Raw genomic sequence first — 20,095 nt, forward strand, 5'->3', positions numbered from 1 at the left:
CAATTAGTACAAAAGACTAAGTGATTGATCTATCAAATATTTAAACTTCATTATATAAAGAAAAAGAAAAAATAATGTGACGTAGTTGTAGGAAGATGTTTGAATGATTCTGTATCTTAAATTTTATGGGGGCATGGTTGTCTTTTCACTGTGATCACTTAAATTAATTAAGTATGCATTACAGTCATGAAATAAATAAGTTCGAATTTAATTTAAAACTTGTTTTAAGTTAATGGGGATTTAAATTTGTTGGACAAATTAAATGTTAATTCGTGTCCTTAAAGGATAGGTGAATAAGTTAAAAATATATTTTTTTATTAAAAACGTTAAGCGTGTTCTTTTATCAGTTTTTAGATGTTATTTTCTTTAAAAAATAAATTTATTAATTAATTATTTTGAGACACAAACTAGCAAAGCATGTTTTATAGTAAAAAAAAGGTTAAATTATTCAATTGGTCCCAATTTTCTTATGAAAATTTGAATTTGGTCCCTCAATTTTAAAAGGTGTTAAATAGGTCCCTAATTTTGATAATTTGTTTCAATGAAGCCCCTTCCGTTAAAATGGCAGAAACGGCGTTAAGAGCACAGTGACGTGGAAATGTTAGACTGAAATGTGTCATTTATATTTAAATGCATTGAAAAACAGTTAAGAATTGCTATATATAAGTGTAATGAATCATCCACAAACCCCATTGTTCATCTTTCTGCGTTTAGGAGAAATGTCTTGTGGACAATGTTCATCCTGCAATGTTGGGGGAAATCAAAACCCAAGTGCGTCCTTCTGTGGTGGAAGTGGCTCTATAGATGTGGGCGTGTCAGTGATGTGCTATTGTGGAGAGAAAGCAACATTGAGAACTGCAAGAACATTGAAGAACAAGGGCAAAAAATTTTGGGGCTGCCCTAAGTATAAGGTGAGTTACATGGAAACTTTGGTATGAAGAAGCTGATGGTATGACATTTGTTTATTGAAGCTAACATTATTTTGTGATTTTGGAACAGAGTGGAAGTGATCAATGTGGTGGGTGCAATTATTTCAAATGGTTTACTGATAATGAGATCGAAGAAAAGGGTTGGAGCAGTCAGAAAATTGAAGAAATGGGTGGTGGGAAGCTGAAAATTGAAGAAATGGGTTGTGATGGGAAGCTGAGTATAAAGAATGTTGAAGAAATGGGTTGTGGTGGGAATAAGAATGCAGAAAACACTGCTGCAGTGAGGTCTGTGGTGGCAGAAGAAATGGAGAAATGTATGAAGTCAATTGAAAATAGGCTAAGTGTGTTGACAGTGGTAGTTGGTGTTTTGTGTGTATTGAATATCATTGCAGTGTATGTGTTGGTTACAAAACCATGAGTCTTTTTTTACTTCAGGTAGTTGGTTTGTGTTGTTATTGTAATGTTTTATTATGAATGAAAAGTTTCCAAACTTGTGGTAACATTTTGAATTATTTCACTCTTGTTAATTTATCAAAATAGTTGTAGTTTCATTATTCGCACCTCTTTTATAAATTTATAAGTAACAAAATAAGGAGAAGAGAAATAAGCTTGAGCACTTAATCTTGATAAACAAATAATGACACCTGGTTATATTGATAAACATGTAGTGCTCCAGCACTTAAACATTCAACATCACAAAATAAATATGGTCCACCATGTAACCCTGTTACAGCACAAAAAAAGTGGTCCAGAAATGGATTTGATGATCCACAAAACAAAAATAGCAGCTGCTTTTAAGTGTTTACAAATATCGTTCAAAGAAGGAGTTTAAAACAAAAAACTATTTCAAAGCTTGATCCATGTCATGGTTTCCATATGCGTCCCCTCCTTGCATTGAGCTTGGGCCTGATGGGTGTTGTATGACGTGGTGCTTGTGATGGTCTATTTGGTTGGACAGATGATTGTGCAGAGGACAGTAGTGCTGTGTTTGGTTGGTGAGATGGTGGTGGGTTTTGTTGAGATGATTGAGCAGAAGGCAATGGTTGTGGGTTTTATTGTTGAGATGATTGAGCATAAACCACTGATGGTGGGTTTTGTTGTTGGGATGATTGAGCAGAAGCCACTGATGGTGGGTTTTGTTGTTGGGATGATTGAGCAGAAGCCACTATTGGTGGTTTTTGTTGTTGGGATGATTGAGCAGAAGGCACTGGTGGGGGGGTTCTGTTGTTGAGTTGATTCAGCAGAAGGCACTGGTGGGGGGTTTTGTTGTTCAGATGATTGAGTAGAAGGCACTACTGTTGGTGGGTTTGGTTGATTGGATGCTTCAAATATTGTCTTCAAATGTGCCTTATATTGGGAGCACTTGCTTTTGTTGTGACCAAGTTGCCTACAAAATCCACATTTTTTTCTTAATCTAGCATTTGTCATCTGCGTCTCATCTTTCCTAAGATCCCAATCTTGTAATCTTCTCTTCTTCTTTGGTCTTCCTGGCATAATTCTTTTCTCAGGTGGCAACAAATCAGGATATGGTGTTATATCCCATACATTCTGACCATTGATGGGGAATATGATTGAGGAATAAGTTTCCTCGTAGGTGCTCTTCCTAAACCAAGTAGAGATGAAGTCTTGTCCATTAATCCCTAAGAACTTCATTGTAGAAAGAGCATGGCAGCACGAAATCCCACTTATGCTCCATTTTTGACATGTGCATGATGCCTCGTCTATGTTGACCACAAACTTGTCCCCAATTTGTGAGACATGTCTGACCTCAAAGATTTTGTCTGCTGACCAGCTGTGTAAGTGGAAGAAAAATAAGTTAGAAAAGATGCATGTACATGTAAAGTATTACAAGCAGACAACCAAACACAAACTTACTTAGGGATCCAATTTTTTGTCATCTTTGATTCACTTTCAAACCTGCTATAAATCTTAGGACAGATTGCACGTTTATATCTTTGACACTTTTCTCTGTTGGCTGCCCATCTATTCATCAGGTAAATTCTGATTTCTTCCAGCATTTTGATTATTGGCTTAGTCCTTGTAGTGACCAGGACACTATTAAAAGCCTTTAACATGTTGTTGACTATTGTATCAGATTGGGCACTAGGAGTGAATCGAGAACGTGACCAATATCTATTACACAGTACACAAAACATTAGTGTGAATACATAATAATCAATTAAATTTTGTTAAAAAGTGAGTACAAACCTTGGCGGAATTGCAATCAAGTATTTGAATGCCTCAACATTGATTTCTTTAATTTTCCTCATTTCTTGCTCCCAAGCCTCTGGATGTGTTGCAGATGCAGCGCTCCACATTAGTCGTTTCAGGTTCTTACCAGGAAATCTCTTCCTGAAATCGGCATACAAATGCCTCACGCAAAATCTTTGATCCACACCAGGAAGTAGATCTTGAATAGCTGGTAACAGACCCTGAATTCACAAAAGTTGGTTAAATTGAAACTGAAATCACAAAAGTTAATGTTGTAATACGAAACTGAATTGACAAAAGTTGGTCTGATATGAATGTGTGTACCTTTTGTTGGTATGATATGAATGTGCACCCTCCACATAGTTGTTTTCCACCTAGATCTTCAATCAATAGGTCTAAAAACCAAGTCCAGGAGTCCTTATTCTCCACCTCAACGACAGCATAAGCAATGGGCAGGATCTGGTCATTCCCATCTCTACCTATAGCTGTTAACAACTCTCCTCCGTATTTCCCCTTCAAAAAACAACCATCTAATCCTATAATAGGCCTGCAAGACATGAAGTTGTCCTTACATGCCTTGAAACATGTATAAAACCTCTCAAAAATGGGTTCACCTTCATTCTCCTTAACCTTCAGTTTGACAGTTGATCCAGGATTTGTTTTCAGCAGCTCATGTGCGTAATCATACAACCTCTTATATTGGTCTTTAAAGGATCCCTCAACACTTTCTGTTGCTAATGCCCTTGCCCTGTAAGCCATACCTCTGGAAATCCCAATGTTCCACTTTCTACTCACTTCATCTCGAATCTCAACTTCCTTTGTCCTGGGATTTTGTCTAACTGTTTTCTCAACTTTTTTACTTAACCATTTAGCATTGATCAAACGAAGGTTAAATTCTCTACTGCAAGTGTGGGTATCAACTATTTTCCTCAACTGCCAAGACTTAACTGCTTGCATATAACCACAGTAAGCAAGCCATGGACATTTTGCCTTAGCACCCAGACACTTCACTCGCACCCTCCTCCTGTCATTTTTAACTATTTTAAGACTTCTACTATTTTCCAATGCGTAGCTTCTTATGGCTTCAACAAAATCCCCCTTCTCACTAAAATACGTACCTACCTCCCATTGATATTCTCTCATGCGTTTTGGCATTACAAAGGTTCGAAATCTTCCATAGCCCTCCCTTTCTTCACTATCACCTTCATCTTCCTCAGCTTCACCAATATCACTTCCCAATTCTTCTGATACTTATTCATCGTCTGACAACCCCCTGTCGAACGTTTGCGGTCCCTGCTCACTGTATTCATTTCCCTCACTACTATCCATGTCTGCTGTATCAATTGTCCTCCAATTCCTACTTGGGCCACCAAAGTCTTCTCCTATACCTCCAACTTCAACTTCTATGTTACCCACCAATTCTTCATGTTCATCTTCCACATCACCTTCAACATTGATATCAACTAAACCTGCAGTACCAACCTGGCTGTCGTCACTGCTATCATTAGGACCAGAATCATTCCAACTTTCAACGCCCTCATCTAAGTTTGCTTCAACTTCCTTCTCAACATCAACTTCTTTACCTGACTGACCACCATCATGTCCCTCGGCATCATTAACTTCAACTACTTCATCTTCCCCATTATCATGTTCTGCATGCAACTCAACACCACCATCATGTCCCTTATTCAATTAACCTTCGTACACACTCTTATCTCCCTTATTCAAGTCACCTTCATGCAAACTCTCAACTCCTTTATCTCTCTCACCTTCATGCACACTCTCAACTTCATGCACACTTTGAACTCCTTTATCTAAGTCACCTTCACGCACAGTCTCACCTCCTCTATCTCCCTCACCTTCATGCACACTCTCAGGTTCAGGCACACCATCTGCAATCTCCTTCTCACTCATAATGTCCACCATATTGATGTCATTCCCACCACCTTCAACACCATCTCCATCATGGGAAAAGTATTCCAACATCTCTATAATTTCTGGTTCACACATCTTATGCATGACAAACAGATGAACCTCACCATTTAGCCTAGCTAAGGTAACCATATTCATGGCCCCACGATCATCACACAAAATCTCCAACCTATCCTCCAATACAGAACCACCTCCCACACAATACCATAGTTCATTCTCTCCCATATACCCCATCTCCCTCAAAATACTCACAACCTCAAAATAGCTCCAACGGTCAGGGTCACACGAAAGTCTAGAAACCTCACCCTCATATTTCAGTTTACCATCATTAACGAATTTCCCTCCATGGTGAAAAACGACGTCAAACTTTTCGTCCCCTATGATGCACAAAAATATATAACCACAGACACCTATATAATCACATACACCTATATAAGCACACACACTTATACAATAAAGTAAAAAACATCCAAACAGAAAAGGGAAAACAATAATCAAAGGGGGACCACAGGGGAACACAAATTCGAACATGGTGGTGGGTCATACACCGAACTTTAATAAAGTTCCAATATTTAAACCCAAAATAACACAATCATACTTCACTTTCGCAATAAACAAACAATTAAACGGTGCATGCCGACAGAAATGGGAACTTCGAGCTGAAATGCATAACTCACCTGACAACCCTCTGCTTCCACCGAGATCGCAATTCCACTACGAACACTATGATTCCAGCTGTTCGAACGCCAACTTTCCAGCACAAAGATCCCACACCTTGGCGATGCTTCTGCGAACCACTCCTTCGTCCAATTTCGCCAACGCACGAAAACCCTAGAAGAACCCTGAAGCCCCAATTTGAAGCTCAAGTCCAACGCCCTTTCTGTTTTATTACATCTTAATTACAACATTTATTAACTTCCAACAACGTTTTTAGAAAATAATTATTTATTACAGCATTTAATAACTTTCCACACCGTTTTCACAAAATAATTATTTATTAAAGCATTTCAAAATTCCATGTGTACCACATTTAATATGCCACTTCACTGTTCAGTTATGTCTTACATTTCCACGTCATTGTGCTCTTAACGCCGTTTCTGCCATTTTAACGGAAGGGGCTTCATTGAAACAAATTATCAAAATTAGGGACCTATTTAACTTTTTAAAATTGAGGGACCAAATTCAAATTTTCATACGAAAATTGGGACCAATTGAATAATTTAACCTAAAAAAAACACGTAGACTTTATTTCACTTTTTCAAGTTCAATAATATTACGCATAAAAACAATGGATTAAATATGTTTTTGGTCCCTCAAGTTTTAGTGAATTTTGGGATTAGTCCCTCTTCAAAACTTTATAGCAATTTAGTCCTTCATCTTTAGAAATGCATGAATTTAGTCCTTCTTACTAAATTTTGTTAAGTTTATTTGACATTTTAAACACATTTTATGATAATATTTGAGTTAACATTGAAGCAAAAATGTATCAAACGGTGTAAACAATTCAAATATTATCATGAAATGCGCTTGAAACGTCAAATAAACTTAACAAAACTTGGTAAGAAGGACTAAATCCATGCATTTCTAAAGATGAAGAATTAAATTGGTATAAAGTTTCGAAGAGGGACTAATCCCAAAATTTACTTAAACGTGAGGGACCAAAAATATATTTAACCCTAAAAAAATATATAAGTATAGGTGAAATGGAACCTTGGTTATTAAAAGAGTATCTATAAGTATGACGATAATTGGGTGAGTCATTAGACCGAAGCATAGGGATGCAAGAAAAAGTTGGACCTTCTTTATTCTTGTTTTGCTTGGGATTTTTAATTGATCGGCCTAGTTTGTTTCCTCTATGCACTTTTTTTTCCTGCATCCCCATAAAATATTTTATCTCTATTTTATCCTACAATAAAAGTATATTAAAAAATTTAAATTTCTTTTTCTTTCTTTACATAATATCCCTCTTAACATTCACAATGTTATCTCCATCATCTTCTTCACGCGTCACCAATTTCATCTTTACATAACTATTTTTAGATTGGCCAATCCGAAATGCATTCCTGATTTTGTTAGTGTATACTAGATTACCCAATTTGGTATGTATATTTACATACTAGATTAACTAATCAGGTATGTAAATTTACATACCAGATTGGGTAATCCGGTATACACTCCTAGATTCAGTAATGTATACTGGATTGACCAATTCGAAAGTGAATGGTTTTATGTTTTTTTATTGGTGACTAAAGTTATCTATAATTGTCGAGATAAAATGGTAACTTTTATTGGAGAACATTATCAACAATATTGTATCAAGGTTGTTTGTAGATACCAACAATTACGAACGTGTATATGATAATGTACATCAGTTTCTATTTTTCTGGCTACATTCAATGGTTGTGTGCATCACTTACATCTATTTAGTTGCTGAAGTTTTAAATGTACATTAGTCTAGTGTCATGATAAATCTATTAATTTGCTTTGAGATTTTATCTCATTAAATTCTTTGGCATTTCAAACAGACATCATAGGGATAACATAAGTAAGTTGTGTAGGTCTTAAGTTTGATACTTTAGTTAGAATGCGCTTATGCTTTTGAAATCTATAGTTGAGGAGCATTCTTTTATCTTCTAATTAAGGCCTAAAAGAAGTATAATGATGGGCTCTTTCAGAATCATTATTTATTCATTTTGTTACTCTAGTTGGACATGCGGGGGAATTTGTTCGGATACTAGTTGCACATACAATATCTCTATTGTTGTTCCTTCATCACTTGGAAGCAATAGAGCTCATATTTCCCGACATGGAAAAAGTACAAGCTTTGAGGCCTGCATAACAACCCACACATAACAAACTTGAATAAATAAAAAAAACATGCACTTCCGGATTGGTCAATCCGGTATGCATTACTGGATCTGGGAGTATATATTGGATCTTGGAGTATATACCGAATTACCCAATCCGGTATGTAAATTTACATATCGGATTGGTCAATCCGATATGCATTACTAGATCTAGAAATGCAAACCAGATTGGAAAATCCTATATGTAAATTTATATACTAGATTGGGTAATCCGGTATGTAAATTTACACACCTGATTGGGTAATCTGATATACACTCCCAAATCTGATAATACATTCCATATTGACCAATCCGAAAATAGTTATGTGAAGATGAAATTGGTGATGGGTGATGAAGATGATGGAGATAGTAGTGTGAAGGTCAAGATGGACGTCTCGTGAAGACAGAGGAAAGAAATTTAGGATTTTTAATATATTTTTATTCAGGGATAAGATGGGGTAAACTATTTTATGGGTGTAGGAAGAAATTCTCCCTTTATAGATACCTTATCCTCTTCATTTCAATGGGTTTCAAAAGTTGAAGAGAAAAGTGTCACAACCCTAATATGAGTGCTTCTTGTTCTTTTAGTCTATGTGTTTATTCATTTGTCTTCTTCTTTTCCTTTTGTCAACTCATCTAACTATGGTGTAAATCACCATTAAAGCATCTCCAACCATGATATTGGTGAATTTGAATTTGAATTCTGAACATTACTCTTCATTCTCTTATATAATCTTATTTTGACACAAAAACTAAACATTTGTCATGATCTCTCTTTCCACTATAATATCAAAGTTTTCTATCATAACAACTTACTCATTTTAAAAACTCAAACATAGTTTATTTTTCTCATAATTAACAATTAAAGAATAAGATTTAACCTTTTTAATTAAATTTCTCCAATAACTACAGCTTCTTTATTCATAAAATTAAAACACAAATAACTCTTAACAAAATACATATAAAGTACCAACACATTAGTTGGAGATTTTTGTGGCATAATATATATATTCTTTTTGGATAAAACTACAAACTTTCTAATGACACAAAACTACCTAGGACTTCATACACTAATTTATTGGATTCGGCTGACAACTCCCAAATCAACTCTTTATTTTTATAATGTTTCCTACTTCCCTCCTTTTTTATATTAATTAATATAAGAATTTATAATATCCACTTTAGAACCAAAAAAAAATATTTGTGATATATAAACAACAAATTCTGCTTAAATATACTAGCAACAAATTTGTGATATATAAACAACAAGTTTAACAAGTTTTACCAATTGAAAATTTTGTTTTGCTACCACAAAATTCTGCCTAATAGATAACATTTTCCTAATGCACACTAATCCACTATGTTCCTATCATATAGGCTCTTTGCACTCCACCACAAGATTGTGGGATTATTCTTTGCTGATATGACACTGAGCAAAATTACAACACCTAAAACCATATAATTAATATGGCTGAAAATATTATTTTGGGGCACCCATACTTATTCATGCCCTTCATCTCTAGGGACAATAACATTGTCTTCTTGTGCAGATGGCCTCTTAAAGACTTGTCCAAGTTGAATTCCAGCACCCACCTGAGCATTTCCTTGAACAGATTGACCATTATTATCACCTCTCAAACCTTTCTTCTTTGCCTTTTGTGCCCATCCAACAAGACGTGCTTGCACTTGTTCATCAAATATGGCCTTCTTAAAGTGAGTTCCCATCTACATTGCATGTAACATGTGTTAGAATTTTTTTTTTTAATAAAATTATATGTATTGATAAACGATTGATGAGTTTTGAAATGTCAGTTTATTAGAAATGTAAAAGTTTATATCAATGTCTAACATGAGCTTGTTTTCAATGTGAATGCAAAAAGAAATTAAATTTAAAAAATAAGAAAATTGATCTTGTAATTTGACTCTGAAAGAAAACTGAAAACTCACCTGGGTTACAATTGCGTAAAGTGGTAGGGTACTATAACTACATAATACTTGAATAAATACCCTACAAAGAACAAATCCAACAAAAAAAATGTGAGGAAAAGGTAAAAGAGAGGAAAATGATTGAAATTAATTAGAATGTTCATGATGTCAAAATGTAAAGAAATTAATGAACAATTTAAGCACAATAATTTTGGTTGGTTGAAATCTCATGAACCAAAATATAATGGGTGTTTGAAAGGGAAATGAATCTCCTCATATGAAATCTTGCTCTATCTCCTTCTTCATGCAAATTAAATAGGTTAGATCTCATTAGAATTTGGTTTAGTTAAAAAAAATATATATATAAAATTTGTATATGACATGATCACAAACAAAACCTTAACATGGAAAAATTTAATTGTATAATTGAAAGTTTTATGAGATTCTAAAAGTTTTTTTTTTCTTTTTTACTTTCGAAATACACAGATTTTTATATATATTAAATTTTTTTAATATATTTTAAAATAATAAAATCTTTATATTTTAAATGTATAACAAAGAAATAAAAACAAAAATCCAACATAAAATTCAAACTTTTATGTGATTTTTTTTTTGTGTTTTTTGTTGTCCATTTGTTATATCCTTAAAATATATTGATTTTGATAATAAAAAAGTTTTTAATATAGTCTAAGACATTAAAATCAATATACATAAGTATATTTTAAAGACCTAACAAAAAAAATCAAGTAGACAATATAAATTCTTATTAATCTTCTCTACTCAACTTTAAAAGAAACAAAAGAAACCCTAATTTAATACATTAAATATTTGTTCAAAAGAAAAGAGACATATTGTAGTTACCCAATAACAAGCCTTGGAATAATGTAACGCACTCGTCCCATGATACATGAGTCAAAGCCATATGTAAACTGAAAAACACAAATCAATAAGGTTATATAATCATTTAGATTATCAGATACTTCTCTCCAACTACTCCTTCTATATTAATTCACAAAACCTAAAAGAGAAAACCAAAAATGGAGATGCAAAGGAAACAAAAAAAAAAAGTGTGTTTACCAATATCCAGAAGAAAAATGCAATCTCAAAAGCATTTTGGAAAAGAATGAAGTGAATCAAGAAGAGGACAATGTGGGGGCGATGAAACCAAAAGTGATCATCTCTTGGTTGAACAACCAATTCACCTTCAATGGCTGAATGTTTCTCAGCTACTTCATGAGCTAGTTGAATTATTACATGCTCCAACTTCGTACCCACAGCTAGTAGAAGCTGAACAATGTTAAATCAAGAACACAAAGATTAGTTAAACAAGTTATAAACAAGTTGGAGACAAATAATTACAACATAAATACACAAGTTATATGAGTAGACATACATTGTTTATTACAAACCAAAGGTGATAGATGGTTTCATACATTAGTCTTTTATAAGTAAAATATTAATTAAAAGTTGAAATGAAAAGATACATATAATTTACATCATGTTTAAACTAATTAAGTCAAACTTTAGTGAAAGACATAAAGTAATTAAGACTCAAGTTATTATAAGTCAGCTAATGTAAGTTTGATTAGTAGAGAACAATATAAATGGTTTAATATTTTACTTGAATGTATTTTATTTAGATTTTTTTTCATAATAAGTATAGTTTGTCTGTGTTGTGAAGTATAATTTTTATCATAAGTTTGATGTGATACTTCCATACTTTGTAATATTTTAATTTATTTATTTTTAATAAATTTTTATGTGATGGAAAATGATTGATGAGCTTCGGAGATGTCAACAACTGAAATGTCAACATAAATGAGATGTCAAAGTTTATAATTATGCCTACCATAACCTTATTTGGAACTCATTAAAAAAAATTAATTCAACAAAACGGAATTATTTAAAAGAATTATTATTATTATTATTATCATTATTATTATTATTTTAATTGTGAGGCATGTTGAATTTTATAAAATATCAAACTTATGCTTAAAATTAATTTTATTTAAGGATAAATTTAGGTCTGGTTATAAAATATGAAGGAAGTTACTATAAATATGCAATTAGATCTTAAAAATACATATAATAGAAAAAAGTTTAGAGTTAATTTTGTGAAACCTAATATATATGAACATTATACTTACAATGAGAGGAACGAAAGAAATCCAGAAATATGTGTGCCAACCTGGAAAAAAAAATTTGGGAATCAAGTTAATATTCTTAGACAACTAGAAAAAACAAAACATGACATTGTTGTTAACATGTTCATTGTTCATACTAGAAATTAAGCACACAAAAAAAAAATCCTTCAGATTCTCTTTTATGTCAAGTGATGTAAAATTACCAACAAAATTGTTCTTCACATTAAATGGATTTCTTTATATTGAGTACTAAATTAAGTGTTTCTTTTTTCTAATTTTTTCAATACATTTAAGTTAAGTTGAGGTATGAGATTACCAAAAATCCAAAGCTTACCATGGACATTAAGCAACATGAAGATGACCACGAAGATCCAAAGATACCAACTGCACAACAATTGTAACTTTAAAGAATAAAAAACTTGACCAACCAAATAACAAAGAAAATTTTTGAATAATTAATTATATGAAGTTATGTGATAAAAGCTTAAACACATGAGCTAAAAATGTTATGAAGTTAACAATCATTAAAGAAATATTCTTCAGAAGGCACATACCTTATCCCAACAACTTTCTTGAAATCGTCTTCAAGGGCACGAATCATGTATTTATGAAAATTAAACTTTGGATTTCCTCTGCAATGAGTCTAAAACAGAGATATAAAAATAAATATTATTATTATTATGCATCAATCATGAGAATACCAGATCCATAATGAAACCTTACCATAATGAAACCAAGCCTTAATGTCACATAATCTAACTTCGTCACAGATCCATAAAATTGCTTGAAAAATGATTTCTGAAAGAAAAATGAAAAATTAGTAACAGCTATATAATGTTAACCCCTTAGGAAAATTGTTAAGTAAAAGAAGCTAAACACAGAGAAAATGAACCAAAGAAATTACTAAAATGGGAGATTCATATGAATCAAACCCAACACAAAGTATTGACATTACTTTTTATTCAAAATTTTAAAATAATATCGTTCAATTTTTATAGTTGAATCAAACCCAATATAAATTTTAGATTCATAGTTGAATTTTTAACAAAATTTTATCGATTTTAGACTAAAATACTTGTAAATTACTTACCAGCCATCCCAAAAAAGTTGAATCTTTGCCAAAACCGGTAAAACGATTCTGGATGAAAGCGTGATCTTGAACATGAGTTACTGTTGATTCCAAATCTGAAAGAAACCAATATGCACATGAAGAAGTCAGCACAGGAAAAAATTCAACAAATAAACCAATTTATTTGATAGAAAATAAGTTAAAAAATGGAATTTAAATCTAATTCAATTTTATAAAATTAATTTATAAAGTGAAATTTGTAGTCCGTGATATTTTTAATTTGGTCTTATTTACAAAATTAAACACAAGTGAGGTTTCTGAAAGTTTAATAATTCACACCCGCACCAACTGAAATTGGAGTTGGAAGGCATATTGAGTTTGATAGCTATAAAATACATCATAGATTAGAAAAATAATTGAAAATACCATTTTGAATAAAAGTAGCAAATTATTCCTTTTAGATTTTATACAATAGAATTCAGAAATATATATATATTGAAAGTAAAAATAGTTTCTCCTGTTTAATCCAAACATAGCTTATCTCTTCTACTTACCTGGTGTTCCATTATTCCCATCTCCAATAGAGTTTTCCCAGTGCTTCCACTGACGTATCTATTAGGCAGAGTAATTTATCAGTAAAAAAGAGCTTTCAAAAAGCACTCTTAAAAAAAAAGAAAAAAGAAAGCAAATTATGCTCTCACTTTTAACCCTCCAAACACAACAGTGAGAACACAGAATGTGACATGAACAATGGCCAGGACAAAAATAAAGATATGCAGATGATGCAGTGCCTCCACAGATAAGAGAGGAACCTTGCCCTGAAACACAAAATTTGCATAACACTTTGGTTAAGACAGCTACAGTAGCTAATAGAGAATCTAGATTCCAAACAGAACATCATAGGCAAAAAAGAATGAGAAATCATCAGAGAAAAAATGGCCAAAAAACACTTAGTATGATCATTCATTCTTTCTACTGCTCTGATACCTTCCTAGCACAGTGTCCAAGTTTTTCAGCAGCTGTTGGTTGGTGACCCTCACCCTCATTATCAGCTAAAAGGTGCCTAATATGAGTGAAAGAGAAAAAAGTCTGAAAATGTTCTGTGAGTTTTGCTGATTTTTTCTCTTCTTTATCCTTAAGACTACAAGGAAGCATGTGGAGAGTCCAACTCTCAGGAACACAGATTTTGATAATCCCATTTTGTGTTACTGTCAGCAGCAGAGAAATAAATCCCAACAGCATCAACTCTGAAACAAAAACACAGAAAATTAGTCACATCCCATTTTTTCATATCAGAAGTCCCTGCATACACATTAATCATTAAGCAAAAATAGGAACATTCTTGAATCAAAAACAGTTTTTTTTTTCTCAACAACTCATCCCTGCTTATATGTTGTGGTGGACATCTAGTTTGAGAAACACACCAAAACCCCAAAAGCATATGTTTGGCTAAGAACCTAAGTTTTGTTGCAAAATTGATCACATCCCATTTTTCTTATCAGAAATCTCTGCATACCCATTAGACATTAAGATCAAATTTAGAAAATCAACTCACTAATAATTAGTCGTCTTTCAAAAAGGATTCAGATTCAACACCAATTAAACTTGAAATCAAATTTATATAAGACAGTAACATTAATTTCAACCCAAAAACATTACTTAGACTTACACTTAGTTCCTTAAACATGTTCAAAATGTTTTATCTTTTTCTTGTAGACTTCATCAAACAGTTGGTGTGGAAAAACTCTAATTGAAAGACAACCACACCAAAAGAACAACCAAAACATGCATTGTTGACAACTTTTATCTGTTAAACCAACACAATAACAGGAAAGGGAAAGAAGAGAAGAACCTTCTTTGATCTTCAGCAGAGCTTCATAGAGTGGCTTCTGGTTCTTCTTCTTAAGAAACTTCCCTCCATAGTGCAGAAACCGTTCTGCAGCAAATGAAGCAGCAACGATCACAGAACAAACAACAGCAACAACCCAAGTGGGAGTGAATTCCAAGTTGTTCCCTTCTTCACCACCACCACCACCACCCATTTTGTTTTTCTCTTCACACCCTTCTCAGATTTTCCCTCTATCTATCCCTATATATAGCCCTTCTTCTCTCTCTCTTCAATTTTCTGTGTGAAACAGCTTCTCCTGAAGACCCTTTTGCCTCAGTAACTCGTCACATTCAAAATTAATTGTGCTGAGTTATGGACTTTGAAAGCTCGAATTTATTGTTTCTGGGACATGATCCCATGAGTTGAAAACTCTTGTTGGAAACCTTTGACGTATGAACAATTTGCAAGTGTTATATGCTCTCACGATTCAATGTTATGTGTCTCACATGATTCTTCCATTTTTATAGTTTTTCTGAAACCTTGTTCACGCGCTTCTAGTTCTTACCCAATTAGTACAATAGACCAAGTGATTGATCCATCAAATTTCTAAACTTCATTGTATAAAGAAATATAAAAAATAATGTGACGTAGTTGTATCGTAGGAAGATGTTTGAATGATTCTGTGTCTTAAATTTTATGGGGACATGGTTGTCTTTTCATTGTCAATCACTGAAATTAATTAATTAAATCATTAATTAATTAATTAAGTTGATTAAAGTCATGCAATAAATAAGTTCGAATTTAATTCAAAACGAGTTTTATCAGTTTTTAGATGTTACTTTTATAAAAAATAAATTAATATTTTAGGACACTAAGTAGCAAAGCATGTTTTATAATACTAAGCATAAGAAAAATATGTATGTATAGTTGGGATGGACATGGTTACTAGAAAAATATCATTAAAAATATTTAATAAGTAGGGATGACATGCAGGTCGGTCCACAAGCCTACAAAAGAAATACGGGATGGATTGGGTATTTTTGGCTCTATGTCCTCTTAGATTTATTCTGCATAACATGCAGTTTCATGGGTCAATGACGAGTTGACTGACAAAGTTTGTATTAACTTAAATTCTTAAAATTCAGCAACACTAACACAACAAATTATGTGTTTCTTTTAAACAACTTACTTGTTCATTCATGTTTCTTTTCTAGTTTATCCATAAGTAATTCTTCCATTGGTATCTAGCCCATCCAAAAATAGTTATATCATTCTCATTTTTTATCTTATTTCAGTTCAGTTCAAAACTATTTATATTTTCAATAGACTTGTATTTAAAAATTATAAATTATATAATACTGAATATTACTTATTTTAAAAAGTTGGTTAAAATAAAGTATTATTCCTATTAATTTAATTAAATAAAAAATTATTAAAATCATGGAGCAATACATTATGCGGGAAAGAGAAATTAGTCTACAAAATAATGTGACGTAATTGTATTATAGGAAGATGCTTGAATGAATTTGTGTCTTAAATTTTATGGGGGCATGGTTGACTTTTCACTGTGAATCAATGAAATTAATTAATTAAATCATTAATTAATTAAGTATACATTAAAGTCATGCAATAAATAAGTTCGTATTTAATTTAAAACTGGTTTTAAGTTAATGGGGACTTTAAATCCGTTGGACAAATTAAATGTTAATCCGTGTCCTTAAAGGATCGTTGAACAAGTTAAAAATATTATTTTTATTATTAAAAACGTTAAGCGGGTCTTTTATCAGTTTTTAGATGTTACTTTTTGTAAAAAATAAATTAATTTTCTTAATTAATTATTTTAGGACACAAACTAGTAAAGCATGTTTTATAATAAAAAAAAACACGTAGAATTTATTTCATTTTTCAAGTTTAATAATACTAAATATAAAAAAAAGTATGTAAGTATAATGAGATGGACCTTAGTTACCAAAGAAATATCATTAAGAATACTTAATAAGTAGGGACAACATGTAGGTCGGTTCACAAGTCTACAAGAAAAAGTAAGGATGGATGGAATATTTTTGATTTGTTGGTCCTCTTGGATCTATTCTGCATAACTTATAGTCCTATGGGTTAATGACAAGTTGACCTCCATAGTTTGCGTTAACTTAAATTTTTAAAATCCAGCAGCATCAGCACAACACGTTGTACATGTTTCTTCTAAATAACTTGCTCATTCGTGTTTCTTTTCCAATTTATCCAAAAGTAACTCTCTCATTTGTATTTGTCCATCCAAAAGTAGCTTCATCATTTGCGTTTTTTCTCTTGTTTAAGTTCAGTTCAAAATCATTTATATTTTCAATAGACTTACACTTAAAAATTATAAATTATATAATAATGAACATTACTTATACAAATTATTATTTCTACTAATTTAATTAAATGAAAGAAAAAGTTATTAATATCTTTTGTGAGAAATTAATGTGCAATTTTTATGTAGAATATGTCAACCTAACTTATCTTTTGTGAGTCAAATGCAGGACGTATCAAAATGGGATCCCGTATTATCATCCATATTAATAAGAATATTATATAATTTTTAATTAAATATTCATTTTAACTAAATGGACATTTATTATCATGTTTTTTTAAAAACAATTTACTAAAAATAAACTTTAGTTTGCTAATCTTATATTCTTAAGAAATGAAAAGTTTTTCTATCAAATGTTTTTACATAAAATAAATTTAAAAAAAAAAAACCGGAGATTTTCTTATGATGTCATAATCTTGAAAAATGAATGAGATACAACTCCTTTTCAAGCATCAAATTCTCTTAAGAAAATATTTATATTTTGTATATATTTTGTAGTGTTTTCGGAGTTAAAATTATTGATGCCATGACAACGAGAAAAGTTAATTAAAAAATTAATAAAATTTTAAGATAATTAAATAAATATTAATAAAATATATACTATAAATGCATGTATTAATTAATAAAAAGTAAAAAGAGAAAGAAAAAAAGTGATGTGTACCTAACAACAACTCTTTGTGAGGTTGTATCTGGATGGTGTCGTTTGCGTCTGAAATTCCGAGAAGACTCTCTCAACTGAAAAAACGACATGTTTTCGTTGTCTTCGCAAATAGAATAAACCTTCAAAATATTAATATAAAAAATAAAATAATGATAATAATACGAAATGAACGTGACTTTATCCGCAACAAACGGTCATTAATTTTGTCTTTTCCTTACAGTCAACGGTCATAGAATGTGAATATCACTCTTCAAGTGGGTTTCTCTAATAATTTTTTTTTTTGGAAGAATGTTTCTAATATTCATTGAATATTATTTATAGCATTTTCATTTTCACATACATTTAATATTAATTAAACATTTTCATATATTATGATTTGAGAAAATATGGGTAAAAGTTCCAATATCGCGTACTGGCAATAAGAGATATATATTATTAATTAACAATCGCAATATATTAATTAAACATTGTCTGAATTGTAATCTTGATCTCCTAAATTAACGATCGCAATTTTTTGCATTTTTTATTTTTACAATTTAGTTCTGAAATTTTAGAAAATTTATAATTTTGGTCTAGAATATTTAAATTTGCATGCATTTATTTTAATTTTATATTTTAATTAAAAACATTTCTTAGGGCGTCTTAAATGAATACTTTATACCTAATTGTATTATAATGAAAAAATAAAATGTATACAGAACCGCGAAAAATTGAAGATTTTGCAAAGTATGAAAAAATAGAAATATAAAATCATAAACTACAATGATCTTAAGAACTTAATAAAAACAGAAATCAGAATTCAGAAATAGATTGAATCACAGAAGGTAAAGCAAAATCAATATTTCAAATATTATGTTGGTGTGAAAACGTTAAATACATAATAAATAAGAGTTTAATTTGTGTATTTAATATTTAAAAAAAAATGTTTTGACTAAGCTTAAGTTAAAAGTATATATTGCCAACTCAATATATTTTTCACAAGAGATGTATTTGACTAATAAGATAAAGAGTTAAATATATTTTTTATCCCTCAACTGTACCCATTTTTTTATTTTAAGATATATGAACTCAGTTAAATATTTTTTTTTATTTTAAGATATATGAACTCAGTTAAATGAAAAAGGGCAAGGCCCACCTAATTTTCCTTTTTCTTCTTCAAAAACTTTTTCAGTTTCCCACTCCACCTTTCCTCTTAGTTTTCTCTCAAACTACAAAGATCCCACCTCTCTTCTCTCATTGGAGCATAAGTTGAGTTAGGGGCCAGTGCGGAGTTCCCGACATACCTGAGTGAACTTCTTATTCTTTGTGTAAGTCGAAAACTCCAAAGCCTAGTCTCGTATCTTTTGTTTCCAGTTTGGAGTCTTGTGTAAGAGCATCGTTTCGTCTCCCTATGCTCTTACGTTTCAATTCTTCGGACTGTTTGGGTGTGGTGCTCACCTCTACCTAAGGCTTTCGTCTTTGTAAGTTCGTTTTTCAGTTTCGAGGTAAGGGAAGCTAGACCATCCTGTAAAATTTTGAAATATGTTGCTTTCTAGGATTCTGATATGCATGTATTTTTGTTGGTTTGTTGGGTACACTAGGTTGGATTGAATACTAGTGTATGTTGATGTGATTTTCTGAGCTTGCATGTTGAGAGCAGGTGAGAATTCGTTGTTCTCGCCCAAACAAAAGTAGCAAAAACTCACATTTACCTTTTGTGTGAGTTGTTTCCCAAGCGAAGATTTGTCGCTTGAGCGAGAGTAGTCTCGCCTAAGCGAGAAACTCTAGCATGTTCTGGAAATCATAGTGCTTTCTATTTTGAGTCTTGTCCAGGCGAGAATGGCTCACTTGAGCAAAAGAATCCCCTTTCGCATTAGCGAGACCTTTTAGCTTAAGCGAGATTTGGGTAGATTTGTTTAGTTGCTTTATGGTTTCGGTAACTGACTAATTGTATTATGAAAGTATGTAGTATGATGCTATGCATGTAATATGTGGTGTGTTTAAAGATTATTCGTGATGTGCTCAGTATGTGATAAGGATGGTTTTGACGTAAAAAACCTATCCACCTATATTCATGGCACAAAGAAACCTTCCACCTTTGTTGACAAAGAAAACTTACATTTCACAATTGATTCAATTTGTAATTAAAACGTTTGAAAGTGGTGTTGCTACATTTTATAAAAAATTAATTCTCATTAAAAACATAAAAATTAAATG

General features: G+C 31.8%; 2 protein-coding genes across 2 annotated transcripts; both read right to left on the reverse strand.

Moving 5' to 3' along the window:
* Nucleotides 1-2,277: 2,277 nt before the first annotated feature.
* Nucleotides 2,278-6,150, reverse strand: LOC114166966. Its single transcript, XM_028051846.1, has 9 exons — nucleotides 6,138-6,150; nucleotides 5,750-5,903; nucleotides 4,838-5,364; nucleotides 4,442-4,792; nucleotides 3,465-4,357; nucleotides 3,138-3,361; nucleotides 2,847-3,062; nucleotides 2,475-2,721; nucleotides 2,278-2,316 (listed from the first exon to the last, which is right to left on the reverse strand). The coding sequence occupies exons 1-9, from the start codon at nucleotides 6,148-6,150 to the stop codon at nucleotides 2,278-2,280; spliced, it is 2,664 nt and encodes an 887-aa protein (XP_027907647.1).
* Nucleotides 6,151-9,131: 2,981 nt separating this feature from the next.
* LOC114167165 (MLO-like protein 1) lies at nucleotides 9,132-15,445 on the reverse strand. The gene is made up of 13 exons (XM_028052155.1): nucleotides 14,910-15,445; nucleotides 14,045-14,304; nucleotides 13,759-13,875; nucleotides 13,612-13,669; nucleotides 13,079-13,173; nucleotides 12,712-12,786; nucleotides 12,543-12,631; nucleotides 12,323-12,372; nucleotides 11,992-12,032; nucleotides 10,922-11,131; nucleotides 10,706-10,773; nucleotides 9,866-9,926; nucleotides 9,132-9,643 (listed from the first exon to the last, which is right to left on the reverse strand). The coding sequence occupies exons 1-13, from the start codon at nucleotides 15,097-15,099 to the stop codon at nucleotides 9,419-9,421; spliced, it is 1,539 nt and encodes a 512-aa protein (XP_027907956.1). The 5' UTR covers nucleotides 15,100-15,445; the 3' UTR covers nucleotides 9,132-9,418.
* Between the last annotated feature and the right edge of the window lie 4,650 nt (nucleotides 15,446-20,095).

The sequence above is a fragment of the Vigna unguiculata genome, chromosome 10 (assembly GCF_004118075.2).
Source record: "Vigna unguiculata cultivar IT97K-499-35 chromosome 10, ASM411807v1, whole genome shotgun sequence".
NCBI lineage: Eukaryota > Viridiplantae > Streptophyta > Magnoliopsida > Fabales > Fabaceae > Vigna > Vigna unguiculata.